This window comes from Dromiciops gliroides, chromosome 6, assembly GCF_019393635.1.
Source record: "Dromiciops gliroides isolate mDroGli1 chromosome 6, mDroGli1.pri, whole genome shotgun sequence".
NCBI classification, from domain to species: Eukaryota; Metazoa; Chordata; class Mammalia; order Microbiotheria; family Microbiotheriidae; genus Dromiciops; species Dromiciops gliroides.
The window spans coordinates 24,561,919-24,589,483 of NC_057866.1; the positions used below are offsets into that span (position 1 = coordinate 24,561,919).

The 27,565-nt window shown below is 52.5% G+C and overlaps 2 protein-coding genes across 3 annotated transcripts in view; one reads left to right on the forward strand and one right to left on the reverse strand.

Annotated features, from left to right (window-relative positions):
- The first annotated feature begins 4,759 nt into the window (after nucleotides 1–4,759).
- On the forward strand, nucleotides 4,760–8,936 carry C6H11orf94 (chromosome 6 C11orf94 homolog). The gene is made up of 3 exons (XM_043970805.1): nucleotides 4,760–7,630; nucleotides 7,864–7,928; nucleotides 8,419–8,936. Exons 1-3 carry the CDS (start codon nucleotides 7,416–7,418, stop codon nucleotides 8,538–8,540), a joined length of 402 nt encoding a protein of 133 aa, XP_043826740.1. The 5' UTR covers nucleotides 4,760–7,415; the 3' UTR covers nucleotides 8,541–8,936.
- Nucleotides 8,937–9,366: 430 nt separating this feature from the next.
- MAPK8IP1 (mitogen-activated protein kinase 8 interacting protein 1) overlaps nucleotides 9,367–27,565 on the reverse strand; it is a 33,002-nt gene continuing 14,803 nt past the window's right edge. The window contains exons 1-12 of one of the 2 annotated variants that reach the window (XM_043970800.1): nucleotides 20,189–20,563; nucleotides 18,620–18,725; nucleotides 15,531–15,917; nucleotides 13,483–13,564; nucleotides 12,269–13,090; nucleotides 12,061–12,136; nucleotides 11,777–11,949; nucleotides 11,313–11,422; nucleotides 10,917–11,033; nucleotides 9,995–10,065; nucleotides 9,809–9,907; nucleotides 9,367–9,592 (exon numbers count right to left, since the gene is read on the reverse strand). In XM_043970800.1, the coding sequence (XP_043826735.1) occupies nucleotides 9,520–9,592; nucleotides 9,809–9,907; nucleotides 9,995–10,065; nucleotides 10,917–11,033; nucleotides 11,313–11,422; nucleotides 11,777–11,949; nucleotides 12,061–12,136; nucleotides 12,269–13,090; nucleotides 13,483–13,564; nucleotides 15,531–15,917; nucleotides 18,620–18,725; nucleotides 20,189–20,259 (2,187 nt within the window). In that variant the 5' untranslated portion in view covers nucleotides 20,260–20,563 and the 3' untranslated portion in view covers nucleotides 9,367–9,519. Of the gene's footprint in view, nucleotides 9,593–9,808; nucleotides 9,908–9,994; nucleotides 10,066–10,916; nucleotides 11,034–11,312; nucleotides 11,423–11,776; nucleotides 11,950–12,060; nucleotides 12,137–12,268; nucleotides 13,091–13,482; nucleotides 13,565–15,530; nucleotides 15,918–18,619; nucleotides 18,726–20,188; nucleotides 20,564–27,565 lie in introns of those variants that run through there. The other variant, XM_043970799.1, reaches the window with a different exon arrangement.

Sequence of the window (27,565 nt, forward strand, 5' to 3'; positions counted from 1 at the left end):
GACGGCAGGGCCTCCAGGCTCGAACTTATGTCTCCTGTTGACATTGGGGGGGTGGGAGGGGCAGGGCACAGCAAGGTTTTGAACAGGGAGGTGATGTGACCAGACCTCTGCCTTGGAATTTGGCTTAGAAAGGGGAGAGACTGGGATGTACAGAGATTATGGAAATGATCCCAGCAGGAGATGTTGGGCCCCAGTACCCTCAGCAGTGTTGTCTGTGAGTAAATATGGTGGACAAGACCGATCAGCTGATTGGAGGGGAAGGTAGAGGGTGCCACCGAGGCTGTAACTACTGATTAGAGCCTCCCTCAACAGAAATAGGGAGGGAGCAGAGATGGCTAGAGAAGAGATGTCTCTTTGGGATGTAATTGGAGAGATCTCTGGGTTACTGAGGATGTGCATAGCAGACAGTTGACTGGAGCAGTACATGATTAAATTAAGAGGAGATCAGCTATATGGCATTGAGAAATACCTTCCTGCAGACACTAGAATCCGAGGAAGTTGCTGAGTTCTTCAAGGAAGAGAGTATAGAGAGAAAGGGCCCAAGACAACCCTGGGGAGCACCCACACTAAAGGGGGCCTAGGATGAAGAGCCATAGATGCACAGAACTAGGTGAGTGCTATCCCAGGAACCAAGCAGAGTGAGTGTGTCCAGGAAGACAGCAGTGGTGACTGAGAAAGAATCATTTAATTTAGCTGTTGAGAGATCATTGGCAGCTTCAGTCAAGTGATGCTATCCAGATCTAGACAGCAAAGGGTTGAGAAATGAGCCGGTGGAAAGGTTGCGGAGACCATTAGTAGATTCTAGGATTAAACTACTTTTAAAGAGTTTGGCTGTGAAATGGAGGAGTCACCGAGACTTTGTTAAGCACTTAAGTGTGAGGCACCATGCTGAGTGCTTGGAGATCAGTAGTGTGAGGAGATGGCAAGGTCAAGTCCACAGGGCCCTATCCTGAGCTATGAAGACTAGAGGCAGCAAACAGATTGGAGGTGAAAGAGAGGGACTGACCAATGGGGCAAGTCCGAGAGGAGTTGGGAAAGGATAACATTGAAGGAGCAATGGGAGGGGTAGCCTTGATAAGGAGAAAGGCCATTTCCTCTGAGGTAGGAGGAAGGAGGGAGCTTGTGTCAGATGGCATTTATTTTCTTAGTAAAGTAGGAGGTGAGGACATCTGCTGCAGGAAGGACTGGGGGCTTGGGAAGGAAGTAGAAAATAGGGAACAACTTCGGGGAAGTGAGATGGCAACTGAGTCAGAGTTGAGTGACTAGTTTGCTGTGTAGCAGTGAAGTTCCAGTCGCTACCAGATAAGGGGATTGGTAGTAGACCTGGTCTGCTATGTGGCATGGCTTCTTCAGATCATCTGGGGAACGTGATCAGAGAAGGCAGGTGGCAAGGGTGCCCTTGTGGGACAAAGGAGTCAAGGGTGGAGGGCTTTGGAGTCGAAGTGGTCAACCCTGAGCTGAGCAATGGCAGTTCTGTTCTTGATGAGTTTAGAAAGCTCCCCTCCCCCCAGGGGCCTTAGGGTGCAGACCTGAAGGTCATTTCCACTGGCCAAATCCTATCAGTCTGATGTTGCTAGAAAAGTTACACCTGGGGGGCAGCTAGGTGGTGCAGTGGATAAAAGCACCGGCCTTGGATTCAGGAGTACCCAAGTTCAAATCCGGCCTCAGACACTTGACACTTACGAGCTGTGTGACCCTGGGCAAGTCACTTAACCCCCATTGCCCCACCAAAAAAACAAAAACAAAAAAACAAAAACAAAAACAAAAAAAAAAAAAAGAAAAGTTACACCTGAGCAGAAGGGTTTAGGTGGAGTGGCATGAATATGACCAAAGAGGGGCATTTCAGAGTTCAGAATACTGGATGGCATGATGGTGGGTGCTGGTGCCATCTGTGTGTGTAGACAAAGTTGGAGGTCTTGGTGAACAGAATATCGGAGGACTGAAGATGCCAATAGGGCAGTGGTTGGGTTCTAAAGAGAGACTGGACTAGGTGTTGACCTAGGGGTAAAAAAAGAGGGTTGTCATGGAGGACACAGATCGAAGCAGCAAGGACCACGGACCAGATGGCATTAACAATGGAGTGACCCTTAAAGGGAGCAACTTTTGAGGGATGGCAGAGGAGCCAACCCTGGAAAGAAATGCCAGTGTCTTCCGGAGAAAGCCAACTTTCCCTGAGTGCAGTAAGATGGAAGAAGTATGAGAAAAAAGTTGGAAGGGAAGTTTGTCAGGATTGGGTGGCAGATAGAGTTCTCATGAAATATCTGAGAGCTTTAGGGAACTGAAGCATGAGTCAGCAGTGTGTGATAGCAGCCAAAATTCAGTTCAATTCAAGAGACCATTAACAGTTTCCCGTGTGCTAAGCACTGTTTTAGGTGCTGGTGAGAGAAATACTAAAATGAGACCAGGAGACACCAAGTATATTCATAAGTATATGTAAATTAATAGGGGCAGGGTCTGGGGTTTCACTAGTGGGGAAACTCCCTCTGCCTCAGCAGGCCCACCCCTTCTCTACACCTGTCTTAGAGCTGCCTAGAGCAAGGAGGGTTTAAGTGTCCTGCCCCGGGTGACAGGGCAGATGTCCCTGGCAGCTGAGGTCCAAGACCTGATTTTGAGTCTAATGCCCATCATTATACCAGGCTGCCTCATAGCTGGGTGGGCCTAGCTGGGTGGGCCCAGCTGGGGGTTAAGAGCAAAGTTTGGAAAACCCTTTGAAGAGTGTAGCCAAGCAGTGGCGGCAGGATATAAGGGCTTTCGACTACTTTTTGACTGGGTCCCACATTGTTAAGTATAGGAGAAAGGTTTAGCTCTGGTATGCGCCAGAGGCAGGGGGGCACTGCTGGAAGACCTTTGTCCAAGTCCTGTCTGCTTGAATACATTCTCCGTGTGATGGATGAAGTCTGAAATAACTGGAAACAGATTTGAGCTTTTGAGCATATCGATTTATTAAGCAACATAGGCCAATTGCATAACAGATTGGGACCAGGCCCCATCAGCTTGGCACTAGACCCCAAATGCAAGGAGAGATTTTTTTTGTATTAAAAGAAAACAATGAACAGGATATAAGATAAGGTCATCTGATTTCTGATTGGAGGAAAGATTAGAGACTTTCCAAGCTGGGAGGGGGAGTGGACAGGTGCAATTCTCTGAAATCAGAAAAAGGTGTAGCACTCCCCCCAAGTGTCTGTAAACAGTCAAAGCAACATGGAAACAACGACCGACTGGCCAATAAGAGGCCAGTTCTCAGAAAAGACGTGGGGGTGGTTTGAGCTGTACAATTGGGAGAAAACGATCTTCGGATCTGACCTGGGTTCTGGTTGGAGAGGTCCTGAGTTAAGGATTTCTAAGCAGTAGGCAGAGCAGGTTCAAACAATGTAATCATTGAATCAAGTTTTCCACAAGACAGAAATTGAACTAGACCCACAACTGAATAGAAAGGGAACCGAACTAGAGCCAGAATTGAGTCAGAAGATGGAGCCAGTGTGGGTCACTTGATACCCACGGTTCTCTCATCCAGCTTTCCCAAGGAGAGTTTGGGGAACCCATTACTCGTTTCTTCTTCAGGATAGTTCTAAGTGTGTGGAAGCCCTTTTAAAGTAGTGACTCAGCGTCTACCTCCTATTGGGCCTGGAGTCAGGAAGATGTGAGCTCAAACCCAGCCTCAAACATTAGCTATGTGATCTGGGACAAGTCACTTACCTTCTGTCTGCCTCAATTTCCTCATCTGTAAAATGGGGGTAATAACCACCTAGCTCCCAAGGTGGTTGTAAGACTCAACTGAGATCATTGTAAAGTGCTTAGCTCAGTGCCTGCTACATAATGGACCCTATGTAAACATTAGCTATAATGATGTTTCCTTATCAGTTCTCTAGGATAGGGTCATTCTCAGTTGACTTGGCTGTTTTTAACTCTGTCACTTCATGTGACTTCTATACTTCTCTGAATTTCCCATATCCATTTTTGGGTTTTTGGGGGATTTTTTTGGTGAGGCAATTGGGGTTAAGTGACTTGCCCAGGGTCACACAGCTGGTAAGTGTTAAGTGTCTGAGGTCGGATTGAACTCAGGTCCTCCTGACTCCAGGGCTGGTTACTCTATCCACTGCACCACCTAGCTACCCCTCCATTTGTTTTTGTAGTGTAGTGATTTCCCATTACATTCACATACAAAAGTTGTTCACAAAAGCCACGTAGATGTCAGTCAAAAAAACCCCAACAACCATTTATTTGTCACCTGCCATGTTCCAGGAAGTGTGCTAAGCACAGAGGGTCCAAGAAAGGCAAAAGATGATTCCCCACTGTCAAAGAGCTCACAGCCTAATGGGAAGGAAACGAGCTGAAATAGTCACAGGGCACTAGAATTAAGGGGGATCCAGAAAGGCTTCCTTTAGAAGGTGGGGGGGGCGGCCGGGTAGCTGGGCCTGGAAGGAACCAGGAGCCAGAGATAAGAAGGGACAGTCTTGCCAGCATGGGGGATAACCAGTGGAAATAGGACGAGTACAGAGATTCAGTTCAAGGAGGCCAGTGTCACTCACTGGGCCCATGGTACATGGGAGGGGACTAGAGAGGTTTGAGGCAGGGGGTGGCTAGGTGGCGCAGTGGATAAAACACCGGCCCTGGATTCAGGAGGACCTGAGTTCAAATCCGGCCTCAGACACTTGACATTTACTAGCTGTGTGACCCTGGGCAAGTCACCTAACCCCCATTGCCCCACAAAAGAAAGAAAGAAAGAAAGAAAGAAAGAAAGAAAGAAAGAAAGAAAGAAAGAAAGAAAGAAAGGTTTGAGGCAGTGGGTGTGGGAGGATAAGTTATAATGGGACTCGAAGGCCAAACAGGAGTTTACATTTGTTTCTGGTGGTTATAGGGACACACTGGAGTTTAGTAAATTGGGGGGGAAGGGGGGTTCCATGAGGCCACCATGGCAGCCAAGTGACTTGGTTGCACTTGCATTTTATTTTATTTTATTTTTTGCACTTGCATTTTAGGAAGAGGAGCTATTGCTATAGTTGTTTGCTTGGCTAACACAAAGAGCAAGCATCCTCTTTGTTTCCCTGTTTTTGTTGTGGCAATGAGTGCTTTGAGAAGCCTTTTTTTTTTGGGGGGGGGTCTTCCTGGCACTGAGCTGCTTATTATTATTATGCCGGGTAGTGGACATGTAGTTTATCGGCTTTTCTTATATGATCCCAAATTGTTTCCCAGAAAGGTTGAACCAGTACACCACTCCACCAATGCTTTCAGCATTCCTGCTTTACTCGGCCCCTTCCCTTTAGCTACCACCCACTGGTCTGAGTTCTAACTGCCTATTTGAGATAAATAAACTCATGTTCTCCACCCCCAGTCAATTTTCTCTTCAGACTGACCATCTCCTGTTCTGCCTATGCCATGGTGACCAGACCTGGTTCTGTTCTCACCTTTCATTGACCAATGATAAGGCACACACAGACTGCTGCCTTCTGCAGATGGGTCAAGAATGGGTAGAGCACTTAGAAGACTCGCTTCTGACAAACTGTATATAACCCTTCTTTTAAAAGCTGCTGAGAGAGCTCAGACGGGAAATACAGAAGACAAGAGTCTCCTAGTAGATTGAGAGCTTTGGATTCAATACCCCAACAACTATAATAGTTCTTAACTTTGGATGCCCCCCCCCTAAAATCAGTTTTATTTACACCCACTGCTAACTGAAATTTGGCATTTTCTTCAATTGTGAATTTCTTAGAACACCTGAGGAGGGGCAGCGAGTTGGTGCAGTGGATAAAGCACTGGCCCAGGATTCAGGAGGACCTGAGTTCAAATCTGGCCTCAGACACTTGACACTTACTAGCTGTGTGACCCTGGGCAACTCACTTAACCCCAATTGTCTCACCAAAACAAACAAACAAACAAAAAAATACCTGAGGAGCTCAGGTTTCGCTAGACTGCCTAAGGGTTCATGTTATAAAGAAGATGAAGACCACCCCAATGGGGAATGGTGGGTGCTTAGAGGTGAGGGTACCTTGAGGTGACACGGTTGAGATGTGACAAGAAGGGGGGGGTGTTCTGGGATTGTTCAGAGGGAAGGGGAAGCTCTGTTCTAGAGAGGGGAATGTAGGGGTTGGAGCTGGCTTAGGAGAAAGGTTGGCTGACGGTTGGCCACTCTGAAGATTGTTGATGAAATAGTGGTTCAGCATCTGACTTTCTGGGAATTTGCCGCCCTGAAGATTTCCAGAAAACAGCCCCAAACGTCCTATATGCTGGGCATAACCTCTCAGGCTGTTCTAGGAGAATCAGTCTAGTAGGATCTGGAGTCCAAAGCTCTGGTTTTGAATCCTGCCCAAGTGACTTTGCTGTAGGACTTAGGGTAAGTCACTGTCCTCAGTTCCCCTCCTCATGTAAAATGGGAACCTTGTGCTGTCCCTCTCTAGAGCCAACAAGTAGCAGTTTTCTCACCTGAAACAAGAGGTTCAAAAAGATCCCCTGAGGTGTTCAGTGGTTAGCCTCCTAATTATTCTTACTACCTAGGTACTAAATGCCTGTGAACCCAGGGGTGGTGGGCCTAATTGGGGGTAGGGGTGTAACACCTTCCCTTCTCTCCACCCCTCACAAAGGTACGGCCCCAGACTTTGATCCGTTTTCCTGAAAGCAGTAGGTGAGGCCTAGCTACAAGCTGGGGGTGACGGGCTGGGATCCTTTACCCAGGTATGAAGGTGGTGGGAGTAAGCGTTTTGGTGTTCATCCTTCTCAAGGAGTGATGTCTTGGCCATTTTACCTCAGTAGGGAAAGGAGTTAATTGCCCCCTGGTATCCTCCCCTCACAAATCTCTGGGAAGGCTCAGCCTCGGGGGCTGGAGGCAGCCCAGGATGCTCACAGGCAAGAAAGGGCGGGCCCTTCTAACCCTGGTGCTTCCTGGTGCTGGACCCCTCCCGGCCCCCCCAGTCCTCCAGGTCCAGCCACTTCTTCCTCCTAGACCGGGATAGAGCAGTAGTAGATGTCTAATGTCCCAGCTGAGACTGGTGGGCAAAAACTCCATGCTTGTCTCCTGTGCCCGTCAACCAAGTTTGCCCACATGGAGAAGTGATGCCCGGCTCCACCTTTCCCGGACTCCAGCGGAATGGTGTTGGCTGCCAGGGCAAGTATGTTGTATTCGCTGGGGGTTATTAATATTGGCGCGTGGGCAGTGACTACTGGAGAGGTCCCACCTCTTCCATGAATGGATTTAGAGCCATTTTCTTCATTGACTTTTGGCCAGGACCCTCTAAATTCTGATGCCTGGGGGGAAGCTCTGGTTGTCTCACTCTGGTGATAGCCGATAAACTCACAGGTTTATTGGAAGGTGCTTTGCGGGTAAGCTCTCGGAACTCACAACACGCTCCCCAAAACCTCCGAGTAATGCTACAGGAAGGTGCTTTGCAAACTGTTAATGAGTAGCATAGAAACCTGAGCCAATGGAATGGGGTGGGGGCAGGGCCTCCCTTTGTGAGCTGGTCCTATCCGAGTACATTCCGTCACTCCCTTGGGAGAAGGGGCTGGCAGATCCTGGTTCTGGGGAAACTGATCTCACCATGCTAGGGTCCCTGTGCCCTAGGATTGGACTGGGGCTCTTGCTCCTCACCCTTGTCCTGGTAGCTGCACAACTTCGGCCTCAGCCTGGGCTTCAGAGGTAACCCTGGCGCGGGGTGGGTTGCACCATGGGACCAAAGCGGGCCTCAACTCCACAGACGGGACCCGAGGAAACTCCTGGCAGCTGGTTTGACTCAGCCTCTTCTCCTCGGGGTAGAGGTCCTGGACCCTTCTGCCCTGGGCTCCTTAGTTTGGGTAGGGGTTTCTTTTTCCCTGGGGGATTTGTCTTTTCTCCATCCGGGGGCCTTCCCTCACTCTTCACTCATCTCACAGGTTTCAGCCCTTCTCCGTTCCTGAAGAGGTAGACACCAGGGAGCTTCCTAATGGCCTGGTGGATGGTAGGACCTCACACCTCTTCTCCTCTTAGACCTGGGGATGGGTTCCCAAGGAGAAGTAGAAGTGCCCCTGGAGGGAGGATACCAGATTCCAGCCTCCTCCTCATTAAGAACCATCAGGGCATAGTGAACGAGAAAGAAGAACCTGGGGCCAGAGGCCCCAGGTTTGAATCCTGGCTTGGCTATTTAACCTCTATAGAGGGGCAGTTAGGTGGCAAAGTGGATAAAGCACCAACCCTGGATTCAGGAAGACCCGAGTTCAGTTGGGCTTCAGACACTTGACACTTACTAGCTGTGTGACTGGGCAAGTCATTTAACCCTCATTGCCCCCCCCCAAAAAAAAAGACAGGAGCTTGGGCCAAGTCACTTCCCTGTCTGGGTCTCACCTGAGGGATTTTGGTGGGGGGGTTCTTTCTAGCACTAGACCCTGTAATTCCAGCAGAGCCCAAACTAGCTCTCCCCAGCTCCCCCTTACCCCCTTCTCTTCCTCCAGATTATGGGATCCTTCCTAAGCATCCAGGACCTCGAGTTGCCCATCCCCTCCTCTCCAGAGCCCAGAAGCACAAGCGGGATGGGCCAGATTTGTCTGAGTATGACTATGATGCCCACAGGTGATGAAAAGGCCCTATAAAGTTATTGTCTAGGCTGGCTTGGGACTTGAGCTTCCTGGGTACACACACACACACACACACACACACACACACACACACACACACACACACACACACACACACACATATACACACCCCTGCTCCAAGACACAAAGCAAGCCCTACAGGAAATGGCACTTTAATAGTGGTTGCCAGTTTTTAACGGGCGAGATGGGCCAAGATGCGGGAGCCTGGAGGGGACAGTTTTGCCCACTTCTCCCTGCTCAGGCCAGTGGGGTCCAAGCTGCCATCCTCCTGCCAACACCAGAGGCCCTGGGCTACCCGTGCCGCCCCAGAGCCTTGGATGCCCTAACCCTGTCGAGGGACCTGCCTGCCAGGGAGTAGGAGAAACTTCCCCTTGTGCCAGAACGCTGCAGGTGTGTGTGCAGAGAGAGCCTCCTGGTGGGCCTCCCATGGCCTCCACCTGCTATTTCTTAATTGAAAAAGTCCTCAGTGGGCAAGCCCAGCAAGGCCCTGAGCAAAGGGCAGGGGTACAGAGGTCAGTGGGCACAGGTGGTACTGGCTGGGTAAAGGCAGGAACCATTGGCCCAGGCCCAGGCAGGGGAAGCAGGGAGCCAGGTGAGGGCACAGCCAGCAGCTCCCCGGGGGGAAGGCTGGGGGCATGGAGGACAGAGGGGGCTTAGCCCATGGGCTCTGAACCCATCCCTCTCCCCTGTCCCTACCACCTTCTGAAGCAGCATCTCCTGTTCATTCATAGAATCATCTAATCCTGTATTTTACAATAAACTGCATTTGCCTCTCCCCTAACCCCCTCAGCCCACCCTCCCCCATGGACCCCCACCCTCAGTTAGTCCTCCCCCCTCCCCAATCCTGCCCCAGAGGGCTTCCTGCAGAGGAGAGATGGTCTGTCTGGGCACCTCCTCCAGTTTGGGGTACCCAGGGCCCAGGGTGCATCCGGGGGTAGGGGTGGGGGGGCAGCACTGCTACTCCAGGTAGATGTCCTCCGTGGGGCATGTGTACTCCACAAACTGCTTGTAGAATTGTTGGAACGCTCTCCTGAGGGGCAGAGAGGGGTGTCAGCTGGAGCTGGGGAGCCCTCTCAGAAGAGGGGGCCTGGGTGAGGGGTGACAATATTGAAGGCTGAGGTGGCAGTGAGGATGCAGGGCAGAGGGAAGGCAGCAGCTTAGACCCTTCAATGGGGGAGCCCTCCCTCTTGGGGAGGGGGCCTGGTCAGGAGCTGGCAGTGAGGACGCTGGGCGGGGGAAGGCTTACCCGACAGACTCAGCCAGAGCCTTCGTGGATTCCTCAGACACAAAGACATGACAGGCAAACCGGTGGTCAGCAGGGTGTTTGGTGATGAACCCAAAGTACCTGGGTGGAGGGGGGGTGCAGAGGGCAGTGAGCAGAGCTGGAACTGGACCCTCCCTCCTCCCCAAGGCCTTCCCTGGCCCCACTCACTTGTTGTTCTTTGGGTGGTACCCACAGAAAGAGATGTTCTTCAGTTGGAAGAAGTGGCTACATTTATTCCCCTGCAGAAGGGAGTGGGGGAGGGAGACAAGATGGCACTTAACACAGAGGCTCAGCTGGAAAGGGGGAACCAGTTTGATGGGGAGTGGGGTGGGGGCTCCCCCACCAGACAGCCGCGATGGCACCAGAGGCAGAGTCTGGCAGGGCGTTAGGGTGCCAGCTCCCACCCTCTCTATCTGGGGGTGACCTGAAGAGCTCCCCTCCTGTGTGTCCCCCAAGGACAGCCAGCCAGAAACACAGGGCTGAGCTTCCAGCCTAGGTTCCCCAGGTCCAGTAGACTTCCTGGCGCCGCAGAAGAGCCCAGTGAGGGAACAGGAAGGCGTTAGTGAATCCCTGCTTCACCCTCCCCCAACGCCCCAGAGACTCATCCATCTTATAGATGAAGGGACTGAGGCCCAGGCTGGGCAGAGAAATCAGGGAGGTTTCTGTGGCCCAAAAGGGCAGCAGGATCTGGGAGACGCTGCGGGGAAGGGCAGGCAGAAGTCTGAGCCAGCCCTTCATCCAGGGCCCGACAGCCAAGAAGCCTGCCTCCACGGAAAGGCAGCCCATGACCTGGAAATGGGGAAGGGGGGGGCAGCTAGGTGGCGCGGTGGATAGAGCACTGGCCCTGGAATCAGGAGGACCAGAGTTCAAATCTGACCTCAGACGCTTGACACTTACTAGCTGTGTGACCCTGGACAAGTCACTTAACCCCAATTGCCTCACCAAAAAAAAAAAAAAAAAGGAAATGGGGGTGGGGGTCAGCTGGAGGATAAGGGGCTCCAGGCCTCGAGGAAGGCTCGAAAGCTAGACCCCTTCCCAGCCAAATCTGGGGCCGGAGCTTGGGGCTCCGTGGGAGGGGCCAGTGAGTCACCTTGTGCTCCTGGGAATCTTCCGCCTTGACCACGATCTTTACTCCCCGAACATTGATCTCAAGGACACAGCTGGAGGGCGGGTTAAAGTGCACCGTGAGCCGGCGGGTGGTGGCAATCTGCAGGGCGGGTGCCGGGTGAGAGGGACCAGAGGCAGGTCCCTCACTTCCTCACCCTTCCACGAGGGGCCCTGGGCTCTGCTCCCCTGGCCCCTGAGGCCTCTGGGAAACCGCCTCCCTTTCCCAACTACGTCAGGGCAAGAAGGTGGAGGGGGTGGACAGTGAGCAGCCCCAGAGGGGCAGAGGGAGCGGGGCTCTGGGGCGGGTCGGTGGCCGCTGGGGGGACTAGGCCGGGCCGGGGTGTGGCTGGGCAGCAGAGGCCAAGTGGGAGGCGGGCACCTTTTGCATAGCAGCGCAGAGAACGTCATTGCCCTTGTGATACGGGACCTGGACAGACCCCAGGAACTTCACCCGGAACTCGTCCACCCAGTCACTGTTTTTGGCCAGGGCTGCAAGGCAAGAGCAGACTCAGGATGAAAGGCCCAACTAAGAATGGTGCGGCCCGGTCATCACTAGCAGAAAGAGGAGCGCTCAGATTTCATCCAGGCCTGCGCTCTCCTGTTAGCTGGGGGAAACTGAGGCACGGGTGGGCCAAGCGTCCTGCCCGAGATGACGCAGCAAACTGGTGGCCACTTGGGCAGGAAGGACAAGCTCGGGCCCTGACGGCTCCGTGAGACTGACCTCAGCATAAACATCAAAGTTTTCCGCGCTAAGAAACCGAAAGAGAGCCGCTCCCATCCTAATGCGGGAGGTGAGCGAGGCCTGGCAGTCCAGGAGCCTCCTGGGGAAGCGGGGCCAGCTACCTGTCACGGTCTCGGGCTCCTTGGTGACCTCGATGGCGTAGTAGGCCGGGAAGGCTCCGCGAGCGCCCGTGCGCATGTTATAGGCCTCGTACCAGTAATCGTCCGCCTGCAGCTCCACCAGGAGCGGGTCGTCGACCTCCAGCTCCAGCTCGTCCTCATGCCGGGGCACAAACCTGGCCCAAGCGAGGAAGTCACAAAGGCCTCGCTCGGGCCGCCCCTGCTCCCCTGCGCTCTCCCTCCTCCTCCCGGCTCGGCGCCACCCGCGTCCTCTCCCTGGCTCTCACCTGAACACGGCCCGGTGCGTCTGCTCCTGCTCCTCCCCGTTGATGGTGCAGGAGAACAGCCCGAAGGACTCGGCGCCTGGAAGGGTGGGCTTGTAGGTCCGGGAGGGGAAGGGATGCCGCGCCCTCCCCTGGCCGGCCCGCGCCCCAGCCCCCCCGCGCCCCGTGGGGCAGAGGTGCCGACGGGTCCCACCCCAGCCCCTCGACTCACTGGAGGAGCGAGAGCGGCCGCTCATGAAGACGTTGAGGAATTTCTTGGAGAAGTGCACGTCGGGCCCGTCGGGCGTGGAGTCCTCCGAGAGACAGACGGCCGGCCGCGGCCGCGCGGCCTCCTCGTACTCCTCCCCGATGGCCGACTCGTAGGGGGACGAGACGCAGTTGTCGTAGACCGTGGCCGAGTCGCTCTCGTCGCTGTAGCCGGAGTAGCACTGCCGGAGGCTCACCAGCTCCAGCTGCGCGTGCTCGTCCACCACCAGGGTGTACTTGACCGAGTCGTAGGACAGGGCGCTGGTGTCCGAGCTCAGCGAGGCCCGGGGAGGCTCCCCCCGGCCGTCCTGCCAGCCCCCGCCGGGGGGGTCGCCCCTCTCGGGGGACGACAGGCAGTCAAAGCCCTCATCCTCCTCGCTGATAGAGGGGTGGGGCCGGCCGGGGGCTGCCGGGTAGCCGGTGGGGTCGGGGTCAGAGCTCACTGACATGCGGCTCTCGGCCGGGGGGAGGAAGGCCGGGGTGGCCTCGGGAGGGTCTGGGGGCCGCTGCACTGGGGTCAGGTAGATCTCCTCCGTGGCCTCGAGCCGCACGTCTGTCTGGTAGTGAATGCGGTCACGGTGGGGGTGGGCCCGGCCCCCAGGGGGAGCTGGGGCCTTGTCAGAGCCCCGAGAGGCTGGAGGGCCGCCGGGAGGGGCCATCTGGGTGGCAGTGCTTCTGCGGCAGGGACTGTCTGTGGAGGTGCCCCGGTCCTTGGTGGGGGCGGGACTGTTCTGGGGGGGTAGTTCATCACTCAAGCAGACATGTTCGTGAGGAGGAGTCTGTTCGCCTGGCAGAGTCGGGGGAAAGGAAGGTATGTGTCAGTGCCAGGGGTAGGACAATTCTCCACACCCTCGAGGTGGGGGGGCAATGCGAACCCCCAGATGCCACCTTAGGGTGTGGTCTGTTACCCGGTCCTCCCCAGGGACTTCCATGATGCCACCCATGAAGCATCTCGACCCCCGATCTGAGCCAAAGCCTTCCTTGGCATAGTGCCCACAATGAGTTCCAGGACTGGGCAGCTGACATAGGCAATAGGCTGACCTCAGCCCCCAGCTGCTGGCCCAGCTGGGGGCGGGGGATGGGAGCAAACTTTGGGGGCCCTGAGCCCCAGGCCTAGAGAAAAAGTCAAAGGTGGAGCATGACCAAAGCTGGGTAGGAAGGGTCAGGGCCCCACCTCACCTGTCTTCAGTGGGGAAGAGGACCGGGACACTCGCTCCTGCCAACTGTGCTTCTTGCCCAGGGAGTTGTTATTCAGGGTGTCCTGTGTATGGGAACAAAGCGCCCTTGTGGCTGAAGCTGTTGACAGTGCCCGGCACAGGGAGGCCCTAGCCCTGCCCGCCTACCCACCCCCTGGAGGAGGGTGCCACCCTCCCCAATCTCCCCAGGACACTTTACACAGCTGTGGAATGCCTGGAGCCCCAGCCTCCCTCCAGAGATCCCTGAGAATGACCCGGCCTCATTTCCACACACCCCACCCACCCACCCCCACCCCAGCCAGCCCCCAGGGTAGGAGGTATTGGAATGCTGGCTGGTCTTGGCTCAGTTAGGGTCCTAGCTCTAGCTGATGGCTGGAGAAAGGGTCTCCTGCAATTCAAGGTTGGAGAGGGGAGACAAGGGATGACTCATGGAGGTGACTCATCCACAGCCCAACGTCCCTCTCCTCCATCCTTCAGGACCCTTTCATCTCCCCCCACCCCCACCTTCCTTATCCACCATGTTCTCCAAGGTCCCTTCCAGCTCTGAGCCTCCTCCTCCTCCTCCTCTGGGGAATTTCTCACCACAGCAGCACATGACTGAGGAATGAGGCTTTGTAACTAACTGTCAGCTGCTCCACTCCTAAATCTCCCATGCTCTCATGGGCCCTTGGCCCTCCCTTCCACTCCCACCTACATTCCAGGGCTCCTCTCCTCTGCCCGAAATAAACACTTAAACCCCCCTTTCCTCAGTCCCCACCCCAGCAGCTCATTCACCATCAGAGGAGCTTGGCAAAGGAACCCCCAGCCCCCGGCCCATTTCCTTTGGTCCCAACCTTGTCCTCTCTCTCCAATCTCCCAAACCAGGCCTCTCTGGCACTAAGACAAGAGACTGTTGCCAACTCTTCCGCTGGTCGGGCTCCAGCCACCCTCCCCAGACAGAAACCCCTCGCCCATCCAGACCTCCTTGGCATCAAGCAGCCTGTTCCGCCCCTATTCTGGTCCCATCCCCTCCTTTGTCATTGCTTGGTACCACTGGACCCAAGGAAACCTGACACCTGCCCCTCCAATGCCCGTCTCCAGGACTCTCAGCTTCCAGCCTTGCCTCCTCCCCATGTTGGCTGCTCTACCCCATCCTGGGCTCTGTGCCCATCTCATGGCGAGGACCCCTCCTCCTAAGCCTCTCTCCCCTCTTCAACTCTAGCCCACCTCCACATGCCCAACTCCCACCCGCCTCTTCCCTCTGCTCCCAGAACTTCCTCCCCGATATCCTTCCAACTCTGGTAGGCTCACAGTGTTTGAGCCAGAAGAGACCTCAGGGCCTCAGCACCTCCCTAACTCTCATCGTACTCAACTCTCTGGGGGTCATTCCCTCCCCTGTCTTTCAAATTCTATTCCCAAGCCTCATAATGTCCCCTTTTCACCCCCCCCATTTCCCCCATGCCAAACAAACCCTTTCCTTTCCGTTAAACCTCGGACCTTGCCCTCCGTCATTCTTCTACATTTCCCTCCAAATCCCTCTTCTCCAACTTCCGCTCTCCCACCCCCACCCCCAGCTCCTTCCTCTCCCTCCCTCCTTGTGAGGAGGGTGAGCCAATGTCTACGTGTGTGAGGTAGAGGGATGCTGATATAAGCAAGGAAATGACCTAAGGGGGCAACTGAGATGATGGGAAGGGATGAGATGAAGGAGGCTAACCTGGGGGAGGGAGTGACTAAGATGAGATGAGGGAATGGGAGACGAGAGATGAGATGGGGGCTAGATGACCAGGGGCTGCCCTGAGGATGGGGCTGGGATGAAGATGGGGAGCTTGGGGAGATATCGGGGACTTGGATCAATGAAGGGGCCCGGGATAATATGATGAGCAGGGGGGCTGGGATGGAGATGATGGGGAGGGGCTGGATAATACTGGAGGCCTGGGATGGTGCGGGGGGGGGGGGTGGGACGCGGCTGGAAGCCAGGGATAATGCTGATGACGGGCAGGGGGCCGGAGCGAGGAGCCCCCTCCCCATCCCCCGCCCCTCCCCGGGCCTCACCTGCGTCCGCGGCACCTGCGGGAAGAGGTTGAGGGTGGTGGGCCGCTTGGGCCGGTAGGTGTCCCCGACGAGGCCTCGAGGCGCCGTGTCCTGACAGGACTCGGGCGCCGGGCCCCCGCCGCCCCCGGGCCCGCGCTGCTGCTGCGGCGGCTGCTGCTGCTGCGGCGGCTGCGGCGGCGGCTGCTGCTGCTGCCCGGGGCCCCGGGGCCGCCCCCGCCGCTCCTCCTCCTCATCCTCGTCCTCGTCCTCGTCTTCGTCCTCCTCCTCCTCGGCTCCGGGCGTGTCCCCTGCCGCGTCGATCAGGTCCATCTGCAGCATCTCAGCCTGCAGCCGGCTGCCCGCTACCCCGCAGCCACCGCCTCCCGGCACGAGTCCGCCGCGCTGGGGCTGGGGGCCGGCAGGCAAGGGGCGGGGCGTCAGCGGGGGCGGGGCCGGCCGGCCGGGGGCGGGGCCTGGCTGGCCGGGGCGGGACCGGCGGGCAGGGGGCAGGGCTGTGCGCGGGCAGCCAATCCCCGCCGCGCCTCCGGGCGAGTCCACTCGGCCGTCCGCAGCAGGGGTTTGGGGGTAGCCCTGCGCGCCGCGCTCAGGGAAGCGGCGGCCGGACCCTCCTCGCTCCCGGGGAGGACCGCCGGGCCTGTCTCTCTAGCCCGGGTTCGCCCGCTCCCGACCCCTCGCCCCGCCCCTCGCCAATCGCCGTTCATCCCTCTTCACACTCCCCTCCCCCTACGCCCAGCTGTTTCCGTGGCAACAGCCGATGACCTCACCCGGGCGGTAAGCCGAGCGGGGGAGTGAGGTCACCTCTGTTGCCATGGAGACGCGGGGGCCCCTTTGGGGGTTGGTGCGAAGACCGGTCCCACAGGGCCGGGGTTGGGGCGGGCTCCGAGCTCCCGCTGAGAAGATCGCGAAAGAGGCCGGAGCTGCCCCCTAGCGGGCAGGGTTAGGCCTGCAGCCCGCGCCTGCGCAAAGGGAAAGGTGGAAAGGGCGGGGCGAGGGGGGAGCCGTACAACAATAATCCGTGCTCCATTTATATAGCGCTTTGAGATCCTCAAAGCTCTGTACATTCGCTGGTCCTCACAACACCTCAAGGGGAGTCGGTGCTATACTTCCTCCAGTTTATAAGAAGGGAAACCGAGGCACAGGGGAGTTGAGCGATTTGTCCAGGGTCACCCAGCTAATAAGTATCTGAGTCAGAATTTGAACTCTGGTTTTCCAGTCTCCAAATGCACAGACCTATCCACTACACCACCTAACCGGGATGGAGGAGGAGGGGCTGAGGGGTCGGAGGAGAGAGCCAGATCGGGGGACGGTGGGGAGGATGGAAAAAGACGGGGGGGGGTGGCAGTGAGGTGGGGGCTGAGGGGGTGGTGGGGGCTGAGGCGGTGGAGGGGGCTGTGAGGGGGAGCTGAGGGGGTGGAGGTGGGCTGTGAGGTGGGGCAGAGGGGGTGGAGGGGGCTGTGAGGGGGGGCTGAGGGGGTGGAAGGGGCAGTGAGGTGGGGGCTTGAGGGGGGCTGAGGGGGTGGAGGGGGGCTGTGAGGTGGGGCAGAGGGGGTGGAGGGGGGCTGTGAGGTGGGGGCAGAGGGGGTGGAGGGGGCTGTGGGGGGGGCAGAGGGGGTGGAGGGGGGCTGTGAGGTGAGTGAAGGGCCAAGGTAGCAGGCTCTGGGCAGAGTTGAGGGATTCTGGATTGAGATTAGGGGGACTGGTGGGGACATGAAGTGGGGGTCTGTGACTCGCTAGTCTGGGCTGCGGGTGTGGGGGGGGTGAGACATCCCTGATCCTCCTCAGCCTCCATAACCCCAGGGCTCCCAGACCCTCCCAGGGTAAGATTTCCTTACAACCTGGAAACCCTGCAGAGCAGAAGGCTTTGGAAGCAGCCGCTGGGCTTGTAGGGTTCCCTGGGGCAGGCGCTGGTATTGGAAGCCTTCCTTGGGAGGTCAGTGTGGGCGAGTTCTTTGTAAGAGCCCTGCATTGTTGTTCTAATGGCTGCTCTGCTTTGGGGCCCAGCCTGGTTCCTTTTTCTTGGGGATGTTGGGTATGTGATATGAGAGTTCCCGCTACAACCCCTCCCAAAGGGGCCAGGGTAAGACTGCTCCTTGGGGGAGAGTCCCCTGGGATGGAGACTCTGCCCATCTCCCTCACTCTGCAGTCTTTCTCTCCCTAGGATTAAGCCCAGCTGGCCTCTCAGAACTTCCTTCCCTTTTGGGAGTGAGCTGGAGGAAGGACTTGGTAATGAAATGAATCCATGTCGGATGAGGAAAGGGGATGCCCCTCACTTTCCCACTTGGACACAGGCCTCTCTGCCTGGGGTTCTGGGGTGGTGGCCCAAGGAGAGGGCAGCCCCTGAGCCGCACATGCTCCATCCTCTTAAACTGGGGGGCTTTGTCCAGAGCTCCATCTCCCCAGCATCCTTGGCCCTCAATGGGCGAATGGCCCTGGCCTGAGCAGAAGCCTCCTAGAGGTGGACTGGGAGGGAGGGTTCTGCTCAGCCTCAGATGCAAGGCCCAAGCCAAGGGGAGGAGCCCAGCTAGAGCATCCGGGCCACTGTGACCGTGGGGCTATTTTGGGAGCCTTGTTGCCAGCATTTGGCTGCCCCAGAGCAGGATGGGCTCCACCCTCCCCTCCTGACCTTCCCTGCTGCTGGAGATGTTCTGGTTTAGGGCTCATTTTAGGGGCGTAGGGTTTGGCTAAGTTCTCCTGGCTTCTGGCCTGCCTTCCTGACTCCTCTGGGGTTCTGGACTGTCCTGGGCCCTAATCATCCCTCGGGTCCCAGGGAACTGCTTCCTGCTTTGAGCCCATGTGATTGACATGCACGAAGACTCCAGGAATCAGGGTGTCCCTTCTTTGCCCTGGATGTCATGCCCTCGTTCTCCATGCCCCCTGTGAGCGCCCACACACACCTACACACACTATACACACCCCAAGGTGTCAGAGGCTGCTACTGGAAAACCAGTTCATAGGGAAATAACCCCACCACTGGGGGCTTTGTTCTTCCACCCTCCCCACCCTCCCCTCCCCCTGCCTCTTGGGACCCCAAACCAGCTCTCCCTGTCCTCTCTATCGACCCAATGGTCTTTCCCCAGTCCTTCACCTACCCGTAAGGATAGGGTGTCCTTGCAATGCAGGCTGATGCCACACTCGTCCGTGATCTCCGAGAGGTCCTCATCCTCGAATTCCTCTAGGCTGATGTCATGGGTGAGCCTGGCAGAGAGGAGGACTGAGGGTTACTTTGGGAGGGGCCCTGGAACCGACGTGGCCAAATGCAGTAGGCCAGATGAGGCCACCAGTGGCAAGAAGAGCCCTGGGTGAACACTCAGGGAGGAGGGCTTGGCCCAACCAAAGGAAGCTAGGCCTGGGCCAATGCAGAGGCTGCAGAGGGGGCATGCCTAGGCACCTGTGTCCAGAAGATCTAGAAAACCAACTCTGGGACTCAACAGAGATGGGGTGCAAGGCCCGAGCGCCTGGAAGAGGCCTTAGTGAGATTTATTAGAGCAGCATCTTTGCTAAACGTGGTCCTGTTGGGGCTAAGGCAAGGAACCGGGGCCCAGCCCAAGCTTTCCTCTGGGCTGGACATTGTCTGAAGCATGTGGCGTAGGGTGTGGGGGGTCAGCGGGGAAGCCTAAAGAGACAGGGTCGCAAAGTTCTCTGAAGCTCTGGAGGTCCCACCCACCCCCAACAACACACTGCTGGCTGCAGGGTGAAAATGACCAGACATCTGATTGGCCAAGAAGGTGCCCTCCTCTTCCCCCCGACATCGAGGGGTCAGAAATTCCCCTTGACCCTCGTAAGTCTTTGGGATCAAGTTGAGACAGAAAATCCAGACGGACACAACAGTTTAAGCCAGGGCCAGGAGTCTGGTCTTAGTGCCTTAGTACACCCCCACCCATGCCAGACCCCTTTCCCTTCCTTACATGTCTGGAGAACAGAGGGGGGATGGGAAATGCATGTGCAGGGGACCAAGAAGACTTCAGTAACTAGAGACCCACTAGCCCCCCAAAGAGGTTCCTGAGGCTGACCCTCTTCCCCAGAGGATAGTCAATTGATGAACTCTAGGAGGTGGCTCCAATGGGTAGAGATGTTTGGAGCCTACCCCTTGGCACCCAGGGATGAATGGGCAACCCCTATCTCGCTCGCCCCCACCCACACACAGAAGATTCTGAGGTGCCAGCCACACCCTGGCACAATTTATGCCTATAGCGTCCCCAATCCCCCTCGGACTCTGGGCACCTTCAGCTGGGAACCATGCTGTGAGGGTAGGGTAGAGCGAGGGCAAGGGATTGGAGGGGAATTTCACATTAGCTCCAACTCTTCCATCTAATAAAGAGGCTGAGCCACAAAAGTTGGGGAGACCTGCACTTTCCAGGTCACCAGGGGGATCCTAGTAGATCCCAGATCCCAGAATTTAGAGCTGAAATGGACTTTGGAGGTCATTCAGTGCAATCTCGTTTCATCTTTGAGAAACCCAAGGCCCAGAGGAGGAATGTGGCTTGGCCAAGGTCACACGGGTATTCATAGCAGAACCAGTGGCCCAATTTGTGGTAGGATCCTCTCACCCCAGTGAGGTCGAACTCATCCAACGTCTGAGAACCCCTCCACAGCCCCAGGTGACTCCCCCACCAGGGTCCCCCCTCCCACCCCCCCTCCCCCATTCCCCATCTCCCTACCAGCGTTCCCACTGATCTTCCAGCCAGCTGTTATTGTCTGGGCTTGACTCCATCTCCATCACCAGAGGCATGGGGAGGCCTCCCCGTCCTGGGGGCTTCAGGGCCACAGAACAGTGTCCTCATGCCCGGGAGGGAGGGGGGGGTCGAGGAGGAGAGAGCTGGAGGTCGGAGCAGGGACTGGGCCTCTTCCCCCCCCCCTCCCCCTGCTGCCTGGACTGTCTGCCTGCTCGCTGCTCAGTGCAGAAGCTATGGGGAGTTCATTAAAAATAGATGGGCCCAGCGAGAGGAGGCAGCGGCTGCCTCTGCCTCGGCCCGTCTCCCAGCTCTGGCGATGCCCGGCTGCCTTCCCTCTGAGAAGGCTGCGGATCCCTCCCCCTGACCCTCTGCATCCTCGTCGTCCTCCTCCTCCCCCCCCCCACCGGAGTCAGGTTACTTCAATCGATGACACCGGCTCCACCTGTCCTTCCTGTGCCCCCGTGGGGGCTGAGGGTCCCTGCCCTCCTCTCCCCAGAGACCTGCACAGGCAGATGGCAGAGATCTTGCTTCCTCTGGCCTCCCCCTTTCCCCAACCCCAAAGCCTCTTTAAAGGACCAGCACTATCCGTGGACCACCTGGGACCTGAATCAGAGCAGGGCAGAGCTGATCACTCAGCGATGGTCCCTACCGCCCCCCCCCCCCCCGAGTTCTGGCAGGAGCTTCTGGGCTGACGCAGCCCCAAACGTGGCTTGCCTCCTCCCAAACCTTATCAACAGAGCTTTTCTCTATGATAATACAGGGAGAGCTAAAGGGAGAATGCTAAGCTTTCCCTCCACACCCATCTGCTCCTCTCCTCCCTTAAGAGGCAGGATGGGGTTAGTGGACTGAGGACTGCATCTGGGGTTAGAGGACATGATCCAGATAGCTTTGCTACCTACTACTTGTATAAACTTGAGTCTCTGGGGCCTCCGTTTTCTCTTCTGTAAAATAAAGGGGTCTATAATCCAGTCCTTTTCAGCCCTTTCCTTACTCTTAGACAGACAGGGGGTGCCTAATTGGAGGCACCAGATAAGGTAACTGACTTAGCCTCTAAGCATCTGTAAAATAGGAATGATGATACTTATAGTATCATCCTGCTTCATGAGGGGATTGTATAGAAAATATTTTGTAAACTTTAAGATGTGATGGAGGGGCAGCTAGGTGGCACAGTGGATAGAGCACTGGCCCTGGATTCAAGAGGACCTGAGTTCAAATATGGTCTCAGACACCTAACACTTACTAGCTGTGTGACCCTGGGCAAGTCACTTAACCCCAATTGCCTCACCAAATTAAAAAAAAAAAGATGTGATGGAAAGGTGTGATTATATGCCCTAGTGTCTGAAGCAAGATTTGAACTCAGCTCTTCCTGATTCCGGGTCCAGAGCTCTATCCACTGTTCCAACTAGCTGCCATGTTAGACATGTAGACATGTTCTTGGAGACCAGAATACCAACAGTAAAGACCCCACAACGAGTGGGTTCAGATGCAGTAAGGATTGTATGAAAATATGGAGTTGGGCAGAGGCTCACAGAACCTCAGAGTGGGGACTTCCTACTTCAGAGTCCTCTTGTTCAACCAGCAGTAGAAAAAGGGATCCTCTCTATAGCACAAAAGACAAGTGGTCAGAGACCTCCTGTGAGGAAAAACACCTGAGGCAGCCCCTTCCATATTTGGACAGCTCCGATTGCGAGGAAGTCTGTCTGACATCCAGCCTAGGTTGTCCTGCTTGCATCTTTGACCCACTGCTCCTGGTTCTGCCCTTGGAGGCCAAGCACAATGAACCTATTTAGCCCTTCAAGACTCCAAGACAGCTCTCATGTGCCCCTCACCCCCAAATCTCTTCTCCAAGTGATATATTTCAGTTTCTTTAACAAATTCCCATAAGGCATGGTTGGGATGGTCCTCTCTCCTGGTCAGCCTCCTCTGGACCCTCTGCAGTCTATGGTGACCAGACCTGGTCTGACCAGAACAAAATCCAGCAAGATTCTCATTCACTTCTCTTGTTCTCAACTAAAGCTCTCTTAACAAAGATTAAAATCAAATTAGCTTCTTTGGATGTATGGTCGAGTTTACAATCCAAAAAAACCCCAGAGCTTTTTAGGGGAACTGTTACCTAGCACCATCTCCTCCATCTTTTACTTGTGATGTTGATTTTTTGCGCCCACCCAAGTATAATAATATATGTGTGTATCCCTATTACATCTCATCTTATTAAATTTGGCTCAGTGTGCTTTTATAATGATTTTTTAGATCCTGATTCTGTCATCCAAAGTGTTAGCTGCTCCCTCCCAGCCTTGTATCATCTGCAGATTTTATAAGCACACCATCCACCTCTTTAGTCATTAACAAAAATGTTAGACAGTACAGGACCAAGGACAGCTCCCCAGGATACTACATTAGAGACCTTTAGAGTAGCCGTTAAGCCACTGAAGACTAGACTATGGGTCTGAAAATTCAAATGGTTCCTAATTCACTCAAGCATACTGTTGTTTACCCCATACCACCCCATCTCTGCCACAAGAATAGCATAGGAGACTGTCTAGTGCATTACAAAAATCTAAGTAAACTGTATGAACAGCACTCCACTTTTCTACCTGTCTAGTAACCCTATCAAAAAGGAAAATTCGATTAGTCTGGCATAACCCATTTAAAAAAATGTTTAATGGATACTTTCTGCTTTCAATATTGCAGTTGCTTCACAATTAATTCCTTCCCACAAAGAATCCTCATAACAAAGAGAGTCAGTCACAACATAGCTCGCACATCTGATAGCAGCTGCTACATCCTGAGCAGTTGTAGTTTCTGACCTCTACCAAAAGAAGGGAAATGCGATTCATCACCTAGCCTCTGGAACCAAGACCGGCTGGCCATTACGCGAAACTAAACTCTGATGTCTTTTCATTTTTTCTTCCATTTAAAGTCAACAAGCGTTTATTAATTATTGATTAAGTGCCAGGTATGATGTGCTAAGCACTGGATAAAAGTTTATTCCATTCATTGTGTATGTTGTTGTTTTGATTTTACTTTCTATCCTTTGCATCAATTCATACAAATATTCTCATTGTTTTCCCCAAAATCATACGTTTCACAATTTCTTATGGTCTAATAATATTTTATTACTTTCATATGCCAAAAGTTGCTTATCTAGTCCCTGTTCAAGGAGGGCCCAGTTTCTAAAAAAATAGTACAAAAATGCTGCTATGCATATTTTGGTGTATATGGGATGTTTCTGTCATTGACCTCTTTGGTATATATATCCAGAAATGGGTTGAACAGTTAAGTCACTTTTCTCCTATAGCTCCAAAATGTTTTTCAATTAACAGTTTCACAAACTGTATCCATATGCCTATCTTCCCACAGTCCCTCCAACATTGATTTGTTTATGTCTTTTATCATATTTGCCAATTTGAAAGATTTAGGATGAAACCTGAGTTCTCATCTGTATTTCTCTTCTTTTTAGTGACTATGAACATATTTTCATATAGCTGTTCATAGTTAGCCCCCTTTCTTTGTACCGTGTGGTCATATCCTTCTACCATTTACCTATTGAAAAATAGCTTTTAGAACCCACATGCACAAAAATATTTATAGCAGATCTTTTTTGTGGTAGCAAAAAATTGGAAAATGGGGAATGGCTGAACAAGTTGTGGTATATGAATGTAATGGAATACTATTGTGCTATAAGAAATGATGAGGAGTAGCACTATGTGACCTTGGGCAAGTCACTTAACCCTCACTGCACCCCCCCACACACACACACAAAAGAAATGATTAGGAGGCAGATTTCAGAAAAAAAAAACTATACTTACATGAATTGATGCTGAGTGAAATGAGCAGAACCAAGAGAAGACTGTACACAATAAGAGCAATATTCTGCAATGATCAACTATGATGGACTTAGCTTTTCTCATCAATACAATGACCCAAGACAATTCCAAAAGACTCATGATGGGAAAATATTCTCCACATCCATGAAAAGAACTATGGAGTCTGAATGCAGATTGAAACATACTAGTTTCACTTTTTTGGTTATTTTTGTTTTTTCTTTCTTGTGATTTTCCCCTTTTGTTCTGATTCCTTTTTCACAACATGACTAATGTGGAAATATGTTTAACATGATTGCATTGTAAAATCTATATCAGATTACTTGCTGTCTTGGAGAAGAGATGGAAGGAAGGGAGGGAGGAAAATTTGGAACTCAATATCTTACAAAAATTACTGTTGAAATATATACATGTGGGGCAGCTAGGTGGCGCAGTGGATAGAGCACCGGCCCTGGAGTCAGGAGTACCCGAGTTCAAATCTGGCCTCAGACACTTAACACTTACTAGCTGTGTGACCCTGGGCAAGTCACTTAACCCCAATTGCCTCAATTAAAAAAAAAGAAATATATACATGTAATTGAAAAAATATTAAGGTGGGGAAAAAAAGAAAATAATAATACCTATGCTACTCACCTCACAGAATTTTTATAAGGATCAAATGAAATGATATATGTGAAGCACTTCATAAATTTTAGAGTCCTAGATAACTATGTTATTGTTATAATATATACAAAACTTAATGTAAACAAAAGTGTCTGCTAAATGAATGTGTTCATATGGAATGGAATAAATAACAATTTGATGGAAAATGAATTTAAAAAAGAAAAATAGCTCTTAGGTATGACATGTCCTTGATGAAGCTGATCAAGGCTCTTTAAGTGTTCACTGTTCCCATTTCTAGAGGTCCATTAGTCATTCCTTTTGTCATAAGTTATAGAATTTCCCCAAGAATCAATGTCAAGCTCATTGGCCTAGAGTTTGCAAATTTAGTTATTTTCTTGTGTTTGAAAATTGGTATTTTTTCTTTCGCAATATGACTAAATACAGAAATATGTTTAGTGTGGTTGCACATAAAAAAAGAAAGGAAGGAAGGAAGGAAGGAAGGAAGGAAGGAAGGAAGGAAGGAAGGAAGGAAGGAAGGAAGGAAGGAAGGAAGGAAGAAAATTGGGGCAGCTAGGTGGCACAGTGGATAAAGCACCGGCCCTGGATTCAGGAGTACCTGAGTTCAAATCCGACCTCAGACACTTGACACTTAACTAGCTGTGTGACCCTGGGCAAGTCACTTAACCCCCATTGCCCTTCGCAAAAACAAACAAACCAACCACCAACAACAAACAAACAAAAATTGATATCTTGTCCTTTTCCAATCTTATAGTTCCTCTCCTCTTATCCATGATCTTCTAAAGATCACAGACAGTGGCTCAGCAATTGGATTTGCTACTTTTCATTTGAGCTTGGGGTCTTGAACTCATTAAAGGCAGTTAGGTGCTGCCTTACCATTTTCTTACTTATCTTGGGTGTTAATATCAATCAGTTTTGTTCCCTCCTTTTCAAGTCCAAACAACATTCTTTGACAAAGAACAAAGAAACCAAATATGAGTTGAGCAGCTGTACTATCTATTATCATTGTCCCATCGTGGTGCTAGTCCTATCTCTTCTTTTATTCTCACTTTGTCCCAATACAGCTCAAATACCGTCTTGTTGCCCTCAAGTTACCTCAACAGTCTCGGCTCCCTCTGAACTTTTTTCACTCTGGATATTACCCTTACAAGGCTAAATCATGCTTTCGGAGCCACCTTTTGTTACCTGTTTTTGTTTCCATCTTCCTTGAATGCCTTTTAAAAAAATTAATAGGGGCAGCTAGGTGGTGCAGTGGATAGAGCACTGGCCCTGGAGTCAGGAGGACCTGAGTTCAAATCTGGCCTCAGACACTTAACACTTACTAGCTGTGTGACCCTGGGCAAGTCACTTAACTCCAATTGCCTCACTAAAAAAAAATTAATAAAGTATTTTATTTTTTCCCGTTACATGTAAAGATGGTTCTCATCTTTTGTTTATACAAGCTTTCCAATTTCAAATTTTTCTCCCTCCCTCCCCTCCCTCCCCCCTCCCCTAGACAGCAGGTAATCTGATATAGGTTATATATATATATGTATATATATATATATAATATACACATAATAACATTAATCATATTTCTGCATTAGTCATGTTATAAGAGAAAAATTAGGGCAATGACGAAAAACCTCAAAATAGAAAAACATCAGCACCAAAAACAAAAGAAATAGTATAGTTCATTCAGCATCTATACTCCACAGTTCTTTTTTTTTTCCCCTGGATTTGGAGATCCTCTTCTATCATGAGTCCCCTGGAACTCTTCTGAACCATTGCATTGGTGAGAAGAATCTAGTCCATCACAGTAGATCAACTCTCAATGTTGATGATACTGTGTACAGTGTTCTTCTGGTTCTGCTCATCTCACTCATCATCAGCCCATGCAAGACCCTCCAGGTTTCTTTGAACTCCTGCTCATCATTTCTTACAGCACAATAGTATTCCATTGTATTCATATACCACAACTTGTCCAGCCATTCCCCAGTTGATGGGCATCCCCTCAACTCCCAATTCCTTGCTACCACATATAGAGCAGCTATAAATATTTTTGTACATGTGGGCCCCTTTTCCCTTTCCATGATTCCTTTGGGAAAAAGACCCAAAAGTGGTATTGCTGGGTCAAAGGGTATGCACAGCTTTTTTTTTTTTTTTAAGTGAGGCAATTGGGGTTAAGTGACTTGCCCAGCGTCACACAGCTAGTAAGTGTTAAGTGTCTGAGGCCGGATTTGTACTCAGGTACTCCTGACTCCAGGGCCGGTGGTGGTCTATCCACTGCGCCACCTAGCTGCCCCTGTATGAACAGCTTTATCGCCCTTTGGGCATAATTCCAAATTGCTCTCCAGAATGGTTGGATCAGTTCACAGCTCCACCAACAATGAATTAGTGTTCCAAATTTTCCACAGCTTCTCCAACATTTATTATTTTCCTTTTTTGTAATTTTAGCCAATCTGATAGGTGTCAGGTGGTACCTCAGAGTTGTTTTAATTTGCATCTCTCTAATCATTAGAGATTTAGAGCATTTTTTCATATGGGAATAGATAGCTTTGGTCCTTGAATGCCTTTTTAACATATTTCCTATACATCTCTCTCTCTCTCTCTCTCTCTCTCTCTCTCTCTCTCTCTCTTCCTCTTCTCAATTATTTCTATTGGCTTCTTCAAGAATTTCATTATATTTTTAAAAGATATTTTATTGTTGCCTTTTGTTTTTGCTTCAGAATTTTATTTGTGAGAGCTTCTCTTCCTTTCTAGGTTGACTGTCCAGAGGACCCTAGCTCTTTCTTCTCTGAACCCTTTGAAATTTGCTATCCCCAAATCTAGTGTTCATGTCAAACCCTTCCTGGCTTTTTTCTTCTCCATCAAATCCTAAAATGGATTGGTCAATTCTTCCCAAGATTCTCATCATTTTTTTTTTAAATGAGGCAAT